The following is an 18,394-nucleotide window of genomic DNA, read 5'->3' as shown; positions in this document are numbered from 1 at the left end:
AACGTAATCAGACAAATTCAATTTACGGCAATTTGCATGCCGCTCTGGCAGTCGGACAGAGTTATCCGCGAGTCAGTCGCCTTCGCAGTCTCTGTTTCCATGAAAAATGACAATTGCTGTGGCAGTGGCAACTGGCTGGCTTTGCTGCCGTCATTCTAATGTATGGAGTAACTGGGAGGCAGTCGCACAAGGCACAGGCAAGGTAGCTGCGCCTGCTTCCAAGGCTGTTTCCATCCGATCCGTGGTGCCGCTGCCCATTTGGCGCCTTATCGCTGCACTCGCATCTTCCCCCCCCACAACAACAACAACAGCGGCAGTGGCAGTGGCAACCGCAACCTGAGATCTGGCGGCAGGTTCGGGTTTGCTGTTTTTTTGCTGTTGTTTTCCTCTGGCCATTGCAGGAAATGAAAAATTGGCAAACATGCCACGCTCCGGTGTGCTCTCCTCTCTCCCGCGCACATGCATATGTTGCACATAATTGGCGTTTATGCCACAAGCGACGAAATGCAACCTGCAATACCCAAAAAACACAAAGCAAAAGCGGAGAAGAAAAGTGAGCTGCAGATGCGAAGCTTTTGATACTCTTGGAGATCGATGGTGGCTGCTGCTTCTGCATATCTTTCACGATCAAAATGCACTTTGAAGACAGAGGAGCTTATCTATGCTAGAGAGGATTTGTAGTGTTTTCCACGTAATGCCAAAGGCTACATCGACACAATGCTTTCTTCTCGGCATTGCAAACCTCTAATACAAATAATGCTACCCGCTCTGTTAGGGTATAGCTACACAATGTCGCTGATGCGTTGCTGATACGCCCGTTTGGTTGTGAAAAGTTGTCCGGATTTGTTCGTGGCTTTTGTGTGGTGTCTCTCCCTCTCCCCTCTGCCCTCTCCCCTCTCTCTATCTCTTCTTGGGGTGTGTCGCCTGCAGCCGAACGCGGCCACTTTTGGCGCACTCACTTAACCTTTGAACTGGCAAAATGTTGTCGCTGCTGGCACCACCGCCACTGCAGTGTGGTGCACCGTGCTGCAGTGCTCGCCTTGAAACGTGATTAAATTTAATTAACATTTGCTTCCTAAAAAACAAAGTTGTGTGTCATGTGAAATTTAGTCATTAGTTGTTGTTATTGTGCGGCCATTAGTGCACACATTTGACAGCCACGCCCACCGCCGATCACGATCCGGATACCTGCTGCAGGTGCACAACGCCAAAAAGGAAGCATCTCCTGTATGTAAGTGTGTGGAAAGGAGTGCAGCAACATCGCAGCACGATGGCTCCACTCCACTCTACTCCACTGAATTCGCATAGCCCAAAACGCTACAAAAGTCAGCTGGCAATCGATGATAATGATGGCGTGTCGCAGTCAGACACACGAAGAGAATTTAATTAGAAACGGGCCAGTGGTTGGGGTTCTGTGTTTTTCTTCTTTTTTTTGGGGTCAGGCTGTAGTCGCTGAGCAGAAAGCTTTGCGGCGTGTCAGCATGGCCATTTGCCGTAAATCAAATGCACAAAACTAGCGGCCCAATAGCCCCCAAAATCACAACACAGCAGAAGCATTGCCCCACAGAACAGAGACCAGAGACCAGAGAACACAGAGAACACAGAGAACGAAAGCCAGACAGACGCATTCCCATTCCCATTCCCATTTCATGGCACAATTTGTACAAAGAATGGGCAAAAGAATGTCGCAATCAAAATTTCAACATCATGTTTGCCTCCTCTACGGCTGCAGCTGGAGGAGAAGGAGGAGAAAGAGGAGGTGGAGAAGAAGAAGGAGGAGGAGCTGCGCCCACGGGACTATATTTAGCTCCAGTCGATCGCCCGTCGATGGGGCCTAATGTTTCTGTTTCTGTTACGGAATCTGAAGTTGATTTCGAATGTCTTCCCATTGCACATACAACTCGTACTCGAACAGACACGAAAGGAACTCAATAATAATGGCCCAAAATCCACTTGAATGGAACTCTGAATATGCTTCTAATTGGCGCAAATTATTGTAGAGATCTTCTCCAGATTGTGGGGCACCCAAAAGCAATTTGTTGCTTGCTGCTGGACAAAATAAATCTTCTATTTATTCGGTTCTGCTTTGGCATTGAAGGCCGTAAAGTATTCAATTACCATAAATTAATATTGCGGCTTAATTAGTGAGCCAGACAGAGGAACACACAACCCGAAAAGGGGAGCCCATCTCCAAGGCTCTGACACTAAACTTGACCCACAAATATCCATAGAACTCGGCAGATATGTTTCCTCTGCCAGCAGCTGCATTTATGAATATTTTATGGAGTGCCTAAATCCGAATGGAGTAGAGGTTTGCTAGGTTTCCGTTCAATTGATCCATTAATTAGTCACAATTTCCCCAAGAGCAGAGGGCTAAGGTCAAAGGCCGCTGGTGGGCAGCATGTTCTTGGCCAGGCTCCAGGCAGCCTGTGCGCATGTGCAACCAATTATTAATTGCACATGAATTATGCTGCAGCAACATCTCTGCATTCCTTCAACTATTCCTCCGACACTGCAGCTGAGTCAGCAGCGGCCTGGCGCCGTCGTCTCTCCATCCTCGTCGAAGGCGTCAACGGCGTGTGCCTGTGCCTGTGCCTGCGCCTGCCTCTCTGTGGTTGTGGCTGTGGATGTGTGTGGGTGGATTGGCCAAGAACCCAGAGAGCGTATTCCTGCCACGGATCGAATTCCTTAGCCATTCTCTGACTTTGTCGCGCCCCTTTTTGCATTGCTTATTAAATTACAACAAAAAACGGCCCACACATAAATAAACGTGGCGAGCGAGCTCTTCCCCTGGCATTAGATGATGGCAATAGGAAATGCCTATCCTCATGGGTATCCCAGCCACACTGCCACACAGCCACAGAGCATGAGCGAGAGCAACAGGCAGAGCCACAGCCACAGCCAAAGCCAAAGCCCCTTCTCTTCTCTTCTGTTTATGAAAGATTCCTAGCGCTTGGCGTCTATAATTAAGCGTGAAATGTTGCTGGCGTTACGCCGCATTCCTGAAGCCGACGCAAGCCCTTTGGCTATGGCCACAGCAGAGCCAAGACCCAGGCCAAGACCGAGACCCAAGATGGAGGACCAGCATCGCCCCAACTCCAGCTGGAGCCCATGACCAAGAGGAAGACGCTCACTTTTATGGGCTCCTTGTGCTCTGTGCTCTGGCAGGCAGCAGCAATTCTTATTAATTGCAAGTGTCCGCACTTACTTTGCAACATGTTGCAATTAGAATCTTGAGCCTGGCTGGCTGGCTGCATGCCTGCTTGTTGACGGAAGTCCATTCAAATGAAGAGACCCCCGAAGGCACAGGCGCAGAGTTCAATGCACTCCAAGCGCGACCAAGACCAAGGGACAGGGCAACAAACATCTCCAGCAGGCAGCGGTGGAAGCGCGAAAATTGATTTCTCTTGTTAGGGTTTTAGCGCTTTTTCGGCCAGGGCCGTGAGCCATCCAGACAGCACTCCACTCCAGCCCAGTCCAGCCATTCCATAGAAGCCATCGAAGCCATTCAGTTGGTCGAGCAGTAATTAAAATAAATTGCTTTCGAAGCGCAGTCCCAGCCACATCTAGTGTTGGCCATCTAACGCTCTTTTCCAGCGTCCAGGTCCTGGGTTTCAGTTTGGAACGTTGCAATGTCGGAACGTAGCTGTTGATAGAATTTGCACTCGTGGCTTTGGTGTGGCACTCGACTGCGCCCCAGCCAGGGCCATCAAATTAAAGCGCTAAATTGTTGCTCGCCTTTTCCTGTCTTTCATCACGCCATCGTCGTCGTGGTCGTGGTCGCGTCATAGTCATCTCTGATCGCTGTGCCTGTGCCTCTGCCTCTGCCTCTGCCCGTGTCTGCTTCATTAACATATGTTTGCTCCTCAGAGCTGAGGCTGGAGCATTTGCCGGCTGTAAATTACCAATGGACAGAACAGGCTGCCCAATGGCAGTGCACTTTTATGATGCCACAATTCCACTGCCACAAAAGCCAAAAGCAAACTGCAGGCCAAGGCAGATGCCATGGGAGTTAATGGGCCAGCATTCAGCATTCGGCATTCGGCATGGTGCACGGATCTTTTGTGCATCAATTAAAGAAGTGGCCATAATTTGATTGTTTTGGCCTGACCTGCTTTTTATGGCTGCACCGAATGGCTGCAGTTTTCCACTTGCCAATTATGGCTACTGGTGCTGGTTGTTGGTTGTTGGTTGCATGCAACGCCGGTGGTCCATTGCTCGTTGGACAGACACTTTGGCCATGGCTCAAACGCGTTCTCTGCCATTTAAGTGATCTTTCTGCTCCCTGCTCTCCTCTCCTCTCCTCGTCTCGTCTCTGCCCTGCTTTTGCTCTACTCTATCCCCCCCCCCCAATGCCTGTGGCATCTTTTCGCTGGAAAATCTTTGAACCACTTTGTGAGTGCATTGACCATTAATTGATGCCTTTCAAAAGCATTGACATTGGATGCTGACTGGCATGTGGTCCACTGCCTTGGGCGGCATACAGCTCCAGATCCAGCTACAGCTCCGCTTATGGGCAGCTCCAGTTGGGGCAGGCTCTCCACATTCCCGCTGCTGCTGCTGCTGCTGGCCTCTAATGCCCATTCTTGTCTTTGAACTCTTTGGCAGTCGCTAATTTCGCTCGGGCTGTCAACTGATGATGGGATCAGGGGATTGATCAGTGATGCAACCCAAGTGGGAAACAGTCCACACTCCATGCCAGTCCCAGTCCCAGTCCCAGTCGCAGTGCACCTTGGGGGGAATGTCTTGTTGACCTTCGGCGAGCCCGAAGCGAAGACTCTGGCTGATTGGGATGCAGATTGACTTGTCATACAGACAGGGGCTGCAGAACTTGTTAACATTGTTAACACCACACTGATAGGGGAAATGCAAATTTATTCAAGCCAAGCACAGCGGACATGTTTATGGAGCTGATTAGCGGCAGAGTCAGAGTACCAAGAAGCCAGCTCCAGGTGGAGTTCAACCCCAACCCCAACTCCAACTCCTATCTAGAGTCAACACTCAAGCCACTCTCAACTTTAGACTCTTGGCCTTCAGACTGACAGACAAGCAAACGTCTTTTACTGCTACTCCCGGCTGTGACTGCGACTCCTACTGATTGACTAACTGACTGACTGACTGATTGAGTGACGGCTATGCTGGAGCTATGCCTTGGACTGGGTTAGCAGTATCTCCCACGTCGCTGCACGCTGCAATCCCTTATGCAATCCACTGCTCCACTTACTGCCAGCAGCGCCACCGCCACTCGCTCTCTAATCAATCACGGACTGAGCAAAAGCTCAAACCTAAGCTCTGATTGACATTTCCTGCCCTCCCTCTCTCTCTCGCGGGGCTCACGGCTTTCGGCTTTCGGCTGATGCGTATTTGATATGGGAGAAAATTTATTTCGAAAGCGAAAACCGCAGAGAGACACTGAGACAGACATGGAGACACCTTAAACCGCATGAAAATGTTGCCTGTCCGCAGAGATTAGCGTCTCCGCCCCCTTCCCAGCTGCTCTGTTTGCCCAGGCCCCCGCCCTCTCTCACTCATTGGCGTCTCCCAGGCGGGAGGTCAATGCAATCGCGGCGCTACTTTCCATATTTGCAGCTCCAACTGCTAATTAAATGTGATTGCTCAGTTTACGCAATGTCGCTGCCACCCCCACCGCTGCACTGTCCCACCCCACCCCCTTCTCGGTACTGCCGATGCGGTGATGTCTCTATCTGGCCTTAAACGACTCGCCGATGCAGCCCGTTTCACCCGAGCCCTTGAACTGGTCATGGCCATATGCCCGTCTGTCTTCCATATTTGGCACCGCCAGGCAAAACATTAGCATAAGGCCAATGCCCTGCCTTTTTCGGTTGCTCCATCCGAATCGGGGCTTGGTGGTGCCGGAGGAGACACCAAGCCGAGGATTGGTGCAGGAGAGACCGAACCGAAACGGGGATTGGCGGTGCCTGCGACTGCGAGTGAAATTAGTTTTTTACCAACGAATTGTGTTCGTTGTTGCCATTTCCGCCGTTGTGGCTATATTTAGTGGCTAAATCTGTTCACACTTTTATGCATTTCGCGCATTTGTCATTCATCACAGACAGCCGGGAGGACGGGGACTGGGAACTGGGGACTGGCACTGGCGATGCTTATGATGTTTATGGGCAACATCTATGGCTGCAACTCTCGTGCAAAATGCCAGAGCAAAGCCGGGAGTACGTCATTGAGAATGCAAGAGATGTTGCGTCTAGATGCGGAGTTCTCCTGGCTGGAGTGCAAAGTGCAACAGCTCTGGCTGCTCCTTCACTGAAGTGTCGCATGCCAGGCACAGTGGGACAATATCAGAAGAACATTTTGCAGCTCACAGACTCTAAGCTAGAGGACAGTTTACCCGGAATCCCATACATAAATCAATTTAACCCAATTCCCAATGCATTTTCTTGCTTATTGGTGGCTTTTCCCCATGTCGCACCACTGTGGTGTGCCGTGTGGTTCTTTTGCGCTGCCGCAAGTTAATTTAGAATCAGCAGCGTCAGGCCATGTTTTATGCGATTTTAGCACTTTTTAGCCTTGGCATGTTTCGGCGTGGCCTGGTCGTGGGCCTCTGCTGTTTAATGGATGTCTGCCCCATGGAATTTAGCACGTTTTGCCATGCCGCACACACACACATCGCACCGCTCCGCTCCGAGGAAAACTAATATGCCAGGCCTGTCTGCCTCTTGGCCAGGCCAGGCCATGCCGTGTGACATTTATGGCTTCCCCCAGCTCTCAGCTCTCAGCTCACAGCTCACAGCTCTCTGGCTGATGTTTGAGTCTGCCTTTGGCTGGCTCTACCTCTGGCTCTCCGTCTTTCACGTGCAAATATGAACAAGATTTATAACTTTTTGGCGGCGACATTTTCCTAGATTTTTGTTTGCTGCCGCTTTAAAAGGATTTCACTTTTCGCTGGAAATGCCAAAGGAGTCTCAGGCACAGCCAGAGCTATAGCTAGAGCCAAGCACTAAAAGCAAAAGTTGCCAAGTTGTTTGCCCATGCGTTGGCCTGGATGAGGTGCATCACAGGCGCATCCACATCCACATCCACATCCACATCCACTCAGCGGTGGCAGCAAGGGGTGGCAGGAGTGTTGCCGTTTAAGTGCCTCTGATCCATGGCAACGGAACTCGTGGGCTAAAAATAAATCCCAAATCTGTATGCCGCACTCCATGAGGAGTCAGCCACATCTTGAAGAATTTTTATGCTTTTATGCGTCTGCTGGATTCGCTCAATTTGAAAAGAATTTCCAGCACATTTGTGTGGCGGGTGGGGGAAAGCGGAAACGTTGGTTAATCCCCAAAGAAATCACAAATGGCTCTAAATTAGCATTACCATACACAGGGGGGGAGATTTGCATGAAGGATCCAAAGATATTGATGGATTTTCCTCTGTAGAAATCTAGGAATATTCTCCAGCTCCTTGAAGCTCAATGTTTGAGTGATTGAACTCTTGGAATGTGCTGCCCAATGATTGATTGTATTTGGGTCTATTTTTCCCAAGCGTTTTACGACTTCCTTCCACACTTTTTCTCCCAACATGTGTCCCAGGCATGTGGCCCACGTTGTGGCCCATTGCGCAGTGTGGATTCTGCTTCCGTTTTGCAGTCCGCGCATGTTGCAGCTTCGAGTCTCAGTGGAGTTGCATTTTACTTTGGTTTCTTATCGGGGCAGAGTCGCATTGAATAACAACTTAATTGGCAGTTGCAAAATGATGCGTGCCCATAAGCCATGAGCGCTTGGGACACGTCTGCTGTTGGCCGCTTACAGTTTGATAATGCCAGACCCCACCCCGCCATGGGTCAGCATTTCCCTAAACAGCAGACAAGCGTTGGCGCCAGGCCAGGGGGGAGACAAACTGAAATGCCGATTAAAATATCAATTGCCAGACGACAACGATATGCAGACACCGACGACACAGCGACGATAATGACGATGATGATGATGATGGCGACTAAGCGCATTAATTTAACGCCATCAACAGCTGGCCAAGACGCCCAAGAGGGGAGGGGGAGCCACAGTCAATGCATGAATAAAATGTCATCCCGGTGCGCCGCCGCAGAGGTGCAGCATTTGAACGGTGAATTCGAATTCGAATTCCAACTCCAATTCCGATTCCAATTTCGATTTTGGTGGCAATTCCGATAGGCATCGGACAGCACTTTCCCCTGCCGCCTTCACATAATTCAATGTCGAGACTGGGGGGACTTGCACTTGGCTTATAAATCAGGCCCAGACGCCTGGCCAACATCTTGTCAACGCCGACGACGACGATGCAGCTGCAAGTTGCATCTTCTGCAGGGTCGGAGTCCGGTTCCGGACCCTGAATGACCTTTGGGCGCTGCGCTGATATTTTTAGCCACAATCGCGTAATCTTTAGGCCGCCAGAGCCTTCGGGGCCTTATGAAATTGTGTCAGCTCAGCCATAAATTGCCAGCTTTAAGAGCTACGCTCCAGGTGTTGGGGCTACGAGGGACACGTGAAGCCAGTCTGGTCTGGCTGGACTTTGTCGCTGGGGCATTAAAGGGATTTGGATTTGGAAAATGAAACCAGACAAGACTTCAACCTCTCCGCAGTGTCATAGCTGCCCCACAGCCAACGTCTCTGTTTCGTCGGTGTCTGTTTCTGTTTCTGTTTCTGTCCCTGACACCCTTTCTGGCCATGAGCTGGCTACTCCAATTGCAAATTGCAAAATGACAGAGAGCCGAGCCGCACTTTGCCGGCATGGCATTGTTTTGCCCTGTCGGTTGCCTGCGACAGGCCTGAAGAATTTGTTGCCTATTCCAGTCGCAGATCGACGGCCAGATTAGAGGATGGATACTCCACAGTCGGCTCTGCCAGGCACATAAATAGCTGCAAATAGCTGCGCCACAGCTGGTTGGCCTTTAATTAAATGCTCCCCCGGCAAGTGGCAGCGATTAGAGTCAGCAGAGAGAGCCAGCGGGGAGAGGGGTAGAGAGAACCTGTCGGCGGCACAGCAGCCCACGGTTCGGCAATTAAGCAAAACGCTCTGGTCTGGCCATTTAACTGGGTCAGCACCGATCCAGTCCGAACCATCTATCGACTGCTGCCTGGATGCTGCCCACGCAAAATAATCAAACAAAATGATGGAAAATTAAATGTACAAATCATGTTTACGACTTGTCGTCAGTCAGCGCCGAAAAAAGACAGGCTCTGGGGAGGCAGCGAGCGACTGGAAGATTGGAGACTGCCAGACAGGACGGGCCAGCCTCTCTCTGGCCAAGTTTGTCAGTGGGCGTGGCACTCTACTCATGCAAACTAATTGTTGTTCGTGGCGTTGCAAAATGTTGCCCAACATGTTGCCAAGAGCAACAGCAGTTGCCAGGCTGGAAGCTGGCTCGATGCTGGCTCGGAGTCCCCAGTCCCACTTGACACCATTCGCAATTAGAAGAAAAAGTGCCCCGTCGGCTACTGTGGAGGATGGTGGCTATGCTAATAGTACCCGCAGCATTCTAAATAGCTGAAAAGAAGAGAAATAAAACCCGGTTCTGGTCTGGGCCATTTCTGTTACCCGGTAGCCGGCGATCAACGTGGGCCGCGACGACGCACACAAGTTTTGTCTTTAAAACTTAATTGCTGATTTGCTCAGGGAAGAGAGCAGGAGGAGGAGGCGGAGAGGCTGTTAGCTTAATGTGCCAACAGATAATCGCAGACAGTCACTAAGGCCACAATGAAGAAGAATTCCAAGTGCAGTCGAGACCAGTGGGAGGAGAGTGGAGCCCAAGGAATTCCATTCTTATTTATAGAATATTCACGAACTCCTCGATTTCCATGGCCAGCAATTTGCAGTCCTTTGTCTCTCTCTCTGGGAGGGAACGGGCAGGGAACGATCGTTAAAGTTACTTCATGCTTTATGCTTCATGCTTCATGCTCTATTGACTATTGACTGACGCGATCTATAATTTATATATCCAAGAGTTTGTCTGTCTGTCTGTCTGTCTGTCTGGCTGTCTGCCTGTCGATAATGTTATTAAATCCGCACAGTTGTGTGCGCTCTTTTGATTAATTGAAGCATTTGTGAGAAATGATGAGCAGGCTTATGGAATGTTCATGCCAATTGCCTGTGTTGCATGGCTGCTTGTCTGCTTGTCTGCTGGCCTGTTGCCGCGTTGCCTGTTTGCTGGCCAACTGTGGTTTTGGCCATGTTGCGTTGGCATATCAATTCACATGTCAGGCCGCCAGGCAGGCACGGCTCATGCAACAAGCAGTTGCACGGGCAACCTACTTATTTATGCAGCAGACTGCAGACTGCAGTCTGATCGTGGCCAGAACCCGCTCTCTGCCGCTGCCGCTGCCACTAACTGACTGATGGCCTCTGAGCTGGGGCTCCACATCCTGGGGCCAAACAACTCAATTCATCAGCCGTCTGTTGGCGGTGTCCGTGCCCTGGCATAATTCATTTTACGCAGCAAAATTATAGCAAAATATCGCAAGATTATATCGAAGCGTTAGACACACAACCCACACACACTCCACACACACACACACGCTAGGCATAAACTGCAGCTAAACATTTTCTCTCGTTTCAGGTAGCACCACAGAGCTGGCACCTTCGCTGCTGGGCATCTACGACACATTGACGAACAGCCTGGCCGCCAGCGCGGGCGTGGCAGCTCCCACTGTGACACACGAGACCAAGAGCCAGGTCCAGCCGCAAGCCAAGACCAAGACCAAGACCAACAGCAGCAGTGGAGAGTCAACGCCCAAGCGGAGCAACAGCAGCAGCAGCAACAGCAGCTCCACATCGAGCAGCTCCACGAGCGATGATCAATCGGCCAGCTACTCGCTAACTGCCTCCAGCTCTCAGCTTGCAGCCAGCGTACGTGCACCGCCAGTGGTGGTTGCTGGGCTGCGGGACGAGCCGGATGGGGCACAGCTGAGCCGCCTGGTGGTGCATCGGCGACAGGAGCTGGGCAGCAGCAACAGCAGCCTCGCCTCGAGCGGCAGCCGACGCGGCAACAATATTCGCATCCTCTCCGCCAACGTGCATCGCATCATCACGCACTCGGACGCCGAGCCAGTGGATGCCATTGACATTGAGGCACTGCAGCAGCATCAGCAGCAGCAGCAGTCACAACCATCCCCGCAGCTATCCCAAAGGAGTCCCACGCAGGGACGCTACGTCAAGACAAACGCCAGCAGTGGAGGAGGAGGAGTGGGAGGGCATCCTCCTGTTGCAACGTCCACGCCCAAGCTGAAACTCTCCCACATCCCCCTGTCCAAGATCACGGGCAAGCTGTCCACGCAGGGCGGACACGAACTGGTGGCCACCTTCGACGCCAGCAACGAGTACGTCAACTCCCTGACCTTTGCCGCCGCCGAGAAGGCGCGAAAGCCACAGCCAGCGACGCCCTCGGACGACGACAGGACACCCACGAACAAGAGCGTGCCCGGCACCCCGTTCCACTTTGATGGTAACCCCTTCTCCCCCCGCAAACTGACGCTGCCCCGCTACGAGTCCCAGCAGAGCATCAAGCTGATCGAGATGGAGCAGCTGGCGGCCACCAGTGCCCAGCTGCAGCACGCCCAGCCAGCCACCCCAGACAGCCCCTCCACGACGCCCGCCACCCCCGCCTCACCCGCCACACCCGCCACCGTGGTGCGGCCCAAGGAGTTTGTGTGCAGCGAACCGCTCAGCCCCGTGGTGGAGACCATCAACTTTGACCTGTTGGCCCAGCACATCGAGCGGCTCACCCTGGGCGATCTGGGCGCCAACGAGGGGCCCAAGGCGGAGCTCATCGAGGCCATAAACAAGCCGCTGATCAGCAAGCCGCTGGTGCGAAGCTCCTCGGCCGCCTGTGCCTCGACCATCAGCAGCTCCCCGCTGCTGACCTACGCCCGCACCAAGAGCCTCAGTGCCAAGGCCTCGACACTGGGCGCTGGGGTGCCGCTGAAGCTGCCCACGGCCGAGCAGCTGGCGGAGCTGGAGGAGGCCAATAAGCTGTCGGCGGAGAGTTTGGATCGTCTGACCGACATCAAGCCAAAGTTTGCCGCACGCCTCAGCGAGCTGGCACGCCTCAACAATCGTCCGCTGTCATCCTCCTCCATCTGCTCCACTTCGTCCAGCTCCAGTTCGGGCTCCGATCAGCTGCTGCACGGGAAGCACACTGCCACCTCGTATCTGGCCAGTGTGGAGAGTCTGGCGGAGAGCGAGAACGAGCTGGGGGATCCCCACCATCATCACCATCATCATCCGCATCACACGGTGACAATGAGTGTCCTGGAGCGTGCCAGCCTCGAGATCATTGACTCGGAGCGCAGCTTTGTCGAGGATCTGGGTCAGGTCATCAAGGGGTAAGTGATGTCCCCATGGGTGCTCCATGGAATGTGCAACTAATGTTCTAATGTCCGACCCTAGCTACCTGCTGGATTGGAAGGAGCGGGCGTGTCTGCGGATCAACGAATTGCAAATACTCTTTGCCAACATTGAAGAGATTTACGAATTCAACTCGCAGCTGCTGCAGCGACTAATCAACTCGGGCATGGAGCCGGGCAGAATCGCCAGATGCTTCATAGATCTGCGCGATGGCTTTGATGTGTACACAACTTATTGGTGAGTAAATCTCCTCCGCGTTCTGCTCTGACCTCTTCCGCTGTCTGTGATTTGGGGGCAAGCCACTGACCATCGCTGGCTGACTGGTTGGTTGGCTGGCTGACTGGCGTGTTTGCTGGATCTCTGATACGAATGGCGGCCAAGAACGGTAACGGCGGCGGCGGCGGCGGCCAGGCCACATAATCTCGATAGCAGCATGGCATGGCATGGCATGGCATGACGATGACGATGGCCAGATCTTTGGCAGTCCAGGCACGCCATGTTCCATTTAAACGCCTGACGTTTACCCCGAAACCATTGCCCCATTGCTCCGCTGTTGGGGCCTGTCAGTGCCAATTTGGAGTCGAGCGAGGGCAGCCAGTTTGATGGCTGGAGTTTGATTTGTCGCCCCGAATGACACAGCGGCATATATCATCCGTTTGTCCTGCCTCGGTCCTGTCCTCCCACTCGTCCCACAGCTGATTTTAAAGTCAAATTTCATGTTCGCCTGATGAAGACCTAAAGGCGCTTTCCCATGCGAAGCACCAGCCATAAATCTCTTGCCCGCTCACTCTACGAATATGTCATTCGTTTCGCCTCCCCCGCAGCACCAGCTACCCGGAAGCCATCTCGCTGCTGACCAAACTGCTGCAGGCGACGCACACCAACTCCCTGCTGGCCTCCACGCAGAAGATGTTGCAGCATCGCCTGCCCCTGGGCTCCTATCTGCTGAAGCCGGTGCAGCGCATCTTGAAGTACCATCTGCTGCTCGACGTGAGTACGAACTGGGGAAACGGGGGCTACCAGCAACAGTGACTGACAGTTGACTGTCTCTCTCCCATTCCGCAGAGCCTGCGCAAACACTGCGATGTCAAGGAGGTGGCCGAGGCCTATGCCATTATGCGCCAGGTGGCGCACAACATTGACCAAGTGAAGCGCAAGCAGGAGCAGCAGAGCCGCGTCAAGGAGCTCTCCGGCATACTGGATGGCTGGCTCGGACCGGGTAAGTGCTCAGTGCTTTCCAGGGGAAACTTCTGCTAACATTTGTGGCGTCCGCAGAGCTAACCGTTTTGGGTGAACTGCGCCAGGAGGGCCTCCTAATGGAGCAGCACAACAAGCCGCGGCTGGTGCTGCTCTTTGCCACCATGCTGATCATCACCAAGCAGAAGGAGGACGGACGCTTGCAGTTCAAGACCTACATACACGTGAGTTGAAGGATCTCCTTGGGATCTCTGCCACTTCCACTACTGAGTCTTCTCTCGCACAGCAAAATAATCTGATGCTGAGCGAACACTTGCCTGGGGAGCCGACCAGCTTCTATGTCATACCCTTCGATGAGCCGCGCCATCAAATCAAACTGACGGCCCGGAATCGTGACCAGAAGCGTGTGTGGACGCAGCACATTAAAGGCGTCATGCTGGAGAAGCTAGACATACCCATGCGAGCCAAGGAGCTTGTCTATCAGCTGGGCAACGAGGAAGGTGAGTGCACCACACGGTCCTCCATTTGGTTTGGCTGGCTTGGGCTCTTGCCTCTAGCCTCTAGCCTGTCGCCTCTAGGAGTCTAGTTTTTGTTGTTGTTGTAGTTATGTCGCTGTTGTTGATGTGGCCGAAACACTTAACGATTTGCACTGGGAATGAGGCAGAGATGATGAAGTGGCTAAGCCTGCCGTCTGACGCTACAGTTATGCACATGCGGGTACCTTTTGCCCATTTCGCAAGTGTCTGTTCCTTTCTCGCTGTGCAATGTATGATTCGCACGCTCCAGCTAAACCAAGTGACATAACCGAGTGCCACAGAGTCGTTAGGAGAGATTTGTGTGCATCTGTGTGCCTCTGTGTCGCTGGTTGCCTTTCCCCAAACAAAAATCGTGCCAAATCTGTCGACGCCTCGGCTGGCAAGTTGATTTATTATTTATTTTCTGCCCCGATGTAGGCACATTTTAATTGCAAATTTGCTTGGGCACAACTGTACCACAGGAAATCGTCATCTGTTTCGGTCCACATCTTGATGTAAACTTTGTTTTATTTTTGTTGGTGTCGTACATTAATACTAATTAGTTGATTGGGTGGCAAAGCTCAAGGCTATACTCACTCTTAGTTGTATTTGTGTGTTTTGCTATTTACCTCGATCTGAATTAACTCTTTTCTCTATACAAATGCTATATGTTTACCGTTGTAGTACTACCAGTGATGCATTCTAAGACTAAACAACCCAAAACAAAGAAAAGAAAACTTTGATTAGTTTTTAAGGGTGTTTCTAAGGCAAAAACCAACCCCATCCCGAGACTGAAAACTGAAAAACTGAAAAATGAAAAACTGAAAACTGATCTACCAAAATGTTCACCAAAATGCGATCAGAAAACTAAATTGAATTGACAAACCAACTGCTATAATAACCAAATCAAATCCCAGTACAATATTTATAACCATCCTAACTGTAATCGTTAATCGTTAATCGTAATCGTAATCGTAATCGTAGAGTCGGTTTATCGCTTATCGCTCGTTGCTGGTTGTTATCGAGAGCCCAGTAAGTATCACGAGATTCGTTATTTCTAGTTGGATTTGTTAGCTTTAATTGGCCTTTTTTAACACGCTCGGGATCGGGGTCTGTGTGTTGCATGCATCCTAACCCACATTCGAAAGAACCCACTTAACTACTAATCCAAGTCACTGACCACCGCATGAGCCGCATGATCCAAGATTGGGCTGCCAGAATGCATCCTCCTCTACCCCTCACGCACTGGTGCTTGTCCCACGCCCGCTCTCACCCGCTTATCACGACCCGCTCTTGGTTTTAGTCCTCAACTAACGTTGGCTCTTCCGCAGATCGCACGCCGGATCGCAGCACCTGGAAGTGGAGCCTTCACTCCAGCAGCAACTCCACGCCCACCTATCTGGAGCGGCGCAATGCCTGTCGGCGCAGCGAGATTCGTCAGCGCAACTCCAAGGGCAAGCGCAAGACGGTGAGCAACTCCACCTCCTTCGATAGCTCCTTCAACGAGTCCCTGGAGCTGGACCAAAACCAGAATCAGAGCCAGGAGCAGAGCCAGGAGCAGGAGGCCGCAAAGGCTGCGAAACCCACGAAGCCGCTGTCCCGCAACAACAGCCTGGACGACACGGCCCTACAGAAGCTGGCAGCCGCCATGCGGTATCGCAAGCGAGATGCATCTGGCAAGGATGAGACCAAATCCCCTTCCAAGGAGGCGTGCAAGTGCAGTCGGCAAGAGGATCGGCCGGTTGCGGCGGAGCAGTGTCTGTGCATTCTGCGCGATCAACGGAGTCGCAGTGCCAAGTCGCAATCGCCAGTCTTTAGCTACAAGGCGCTCAAGGAGCGCAGCAAGTCCGTGCCACGCATCGGTGGCTTCAGCCTGGACGAAGAGGCAGAGCAGGATCGGGAGCAGGAGCAGGACGATGACAGCGCCGCCTCTTTGCGGGGCAGCAAGCCCGATCTGAGCGAGCGCAAGGCCAAGGCCAAGGGCTTCTTCGAGGTGAAGCAGTACAACCACAAGACCATGCCAAAGCGGATTGCCACGCTGAAGAAGCAGCGCACCAGCAGCAAGAGCTGCTCCAAGTTCTACATGGATCTCAGCGAGTTCGACAGCAGCAGCTCCACCATCCTGAAGATAACCGAGTCCTCGGAGGAGCTGCGCCACGAGCAGGACATTGAACTGGCCAAGGAGGCGGAGACTCTGAACGAGCCCACGTCCGATGCGGTGGGGGTGGACCACGAACAGGATCAGTATTACGGCCACCAGGAGCTGCTGTCGCCGGCGGAGAAGTCCAAGCGTGATGCCCAGATTGTGCTCGATCTGCTCAAGAACACAAAGGAATTCGAGCGCATCTACAACAAGCAGCAGAAGCGGCGCGAGAGTCCCGTCAGTCCCGTCAGTCCATTGTCGCCCAGTCTGGATCTCAATCGAGTGCCTGCGCTGCCGCCACGCCCGCCGTCTCGCTCGCCGCCGCCCCTGGAGCTGGAGGAGCAAGCCAAGCGTCAGGTCGAGCGACTGGCCGAGCACGAGGAGCCCATCTACGAGACTCTGCTGCGCAATGTCCATGTCCCGTACAAGTTCTCCCCCGTCCTGGGACGCGCCAAGTCCGCCCAGATGCTGAAGAAGCGAAGCAAGACCACAACGGGGGCGCCGCGCCCCGAGTCGGATTATGTGACTCTGGTCTACTCGCCGGAGGGCGTGCTCCAGAGGGTGGGCGAGGAGGCAGTGCAGCGGGACAGCTGCAGCTCGGATGCCACCTGCTCCAGCTCCTCCTCCGGCTCCACACTGAAGCGTGACAGCCAGACGACGGTGATCAACCTTTGCCTAGAGGATCAGACGACCGCCCTATACGCCCGCCCCATACCAAAGAACCTGATGAAGCGCCTGCTGAGCGGCGCCAACGGAGGAGATGGCCACGAGAACGTGTCCAATTCGGAGAGCTCACTGCTGCCGCGTGCCCTCAAGTCTATCGATAACCTGACTCTGGCCTTTGGCCGCACCAACCGGCCGCCGGAGCGACGTGTCTCCGATGTGAGCGAGATGTGCCGCCAGAGCGTGCTGCATCGGCAGGGCAGCGAGGCATTGGGCGAGCGAATGGCCCACGTCGACTACGCGGATCCCAAAACGCTGTTCAGCCTGATGGCCATGGTCAGCTCGGAGCGGGACTCGGTCTTCTCGCTGACCTCCTCCTCCAGCGACAGCATGTGCGAGCAGCAGCGCAAGCGCTCCGCGGCGGACCCGCTGCCACCCAACTTCGAGTACGAGCGGCAGGTGGAGGACAGTCTGGAGAACGACTTCCGTGACTCGGCCATCTACAGCGACGACAATGAGAAGCGCAGCGGCGACTACGACGTCAGGCGACCCAGCAGTCCACCACCGCCGCCGCCACTCGGGCCACGCCCCTCCCCACCGCCGAAACCCTCAAAGGAGGCCGTGCAGGAGCTGCTGGCCCACCAGCATCAACTCAAAAGAGGAATTGTCGTCTGTCAGTCGGCATCGCGCAGCTGGGTCCTTCAGCAGATTGAGAACTTCAACAAGTAGAAGCGGACGGACACCACACACACCCATTGCCATAACACACACACACACACACACACAATTCAATTCCTTTGTAACATGTAACTGTACATAGTCCTAAGTGTTTGTTTGATACACGCTAATCCTAGAGATAGTTTTACCTTTAGTCGACTGTTTTATACAAATATTTGTACCCTACGTAGATTGTAGCAGAGTCATTTAATTAAAGTTTTAATCACATGAACTATTACTCTCTACTCTTTTACTTTTACTCATGAAGCACTCTTAATTTGGCGTGGCATACGTCCGAACTCATTTTTGTGGAGATCGAGCAGATCCTGAGCATCAGAAGTATCATTGCCAAACACGTGATGTTCGCCAGCGAAAATATTTACATAACTCGGTATTGAGCGACCAGAATGCTTACCATTCCATGGCTGCGGCATTTGAGAGCAAAATAAGAGATGGAATGCATTCAATCAGGCATCAAAACACCGCTCACCTGATGGTGGTGAACTCTTAAATAACTCGAAATATTATTTGATTTGACTTGGAGGGGCCCATCAAGCAGCAGCAGCAAATAAACCCAAGCCAGGAGGAACATTTCTTTAAATCAATATACCAGATCTCGTACGAGTTATTTAACGTAAAATATATCCGACATGGTTCTTTTAGCCCAGGCCATGACTAATTTAATTGCTGAAATTGCTCGCTACTTTCTGTTTTCTAATATCCGGCCACCTTGCAGTTGCTTTTAATATGGCACAAATTATGAGAAATGGATGAAATTCTTGCCTGGAGTTGTTTTTTAGAGCTGACAATAAAAAGG

The 18,394-nt window shown here is 52.5% G+C and overlaps 1 protein-coding gene and 1 long non-coding RNA gene across 3 annotated transcripts in view; one reads left to right on the top strand and one right to left on the bottom strand.

The window, feature by feature from the left end:
• Positions 1 to 17,771, top strand: part of LOC117891627 — a 40,869-nt gene extending 23,098 nt beyond the window's left edge. Inside the window, exons 2-9 of one of the 2 annotated variants that reach the window (XR_004648638.1) lie at positions 10,556 to 12,320; positions 12,385 to 12,579; positions 13,167 to 13,332; positions 13,408 to 13,561; positions 13,618 to 13,763; positions 13,826 to 14,039; positions 14,739 to 15,086; positions 15,386 to 15,525. Coding sequence is in view for 1 of the 2 variants with exons in the window: in XM_034797165.1 (XP_034653056.1) it covers positions 10,556 to 12,320; positions 12,385 to 12,579; positions 13,167 to 13,332; positions 13,408 to 13,561; positions 13,618 to 13,763; positions 13,826 to 14,039; positions 15,386 to 17,589 (4,844 nt within the window). In the remaining variant the exon portion in view is untranslated. Of the gene's footprint in view, positions 1 to 10,555; positions 12,321 to 12,384; positions 12,580 to 13,166; positions 13,333 to 13,407; positions 13,562 to 13,617; positions 13,764 to 13,825; positions 14,040 to 14,738; positions 15,087 to 15,385 lie in introns of both variants that reach the window. The other variant, XM_034797165.1, reaches the window with a different exon arrangement.
• Positions 17,772 to 17,812: 41 nt separating this feature from the next.
• Positions 17,813 to 18,329, bottom strand: LOC117891639. The gene is made up of 2 exons (XR_004648639.1): positions 18,068 to 18,329; positions 17,813 to 18,002 (listed from the first exon to the last, which is right to left on the bottom strand). It is a non-coding gene; the product is annotated as an uncharacterized LOC117891639 (long non-coding RNA).
• Between the last annotated feature and the right edge of the window lie 65 nt (positions 18,330 to 18,394).

The sequence above is a fragment of the Drosophila subobscura genome, chromosome E, assembly GCF_008121235.1.
Source record: "Drosophila subobscura isolate 14011-0131.10 chromosome E, UCBerk_Dsub_1.0, whole genome shotgun sequence".
Classification (NCBI taxonomy): domain Eukaryota; kingdom Metazoa; phylum Arthropoda; class Insecta; order Diptera; family Drosophilidae; genus Drosophila; species Drosophila subobscura.
The sequence above is the reverse complement of the archived record's forward strand: the minus strand, read 5'-3'. Positions and strand labels throughout refer to the sequence as shown.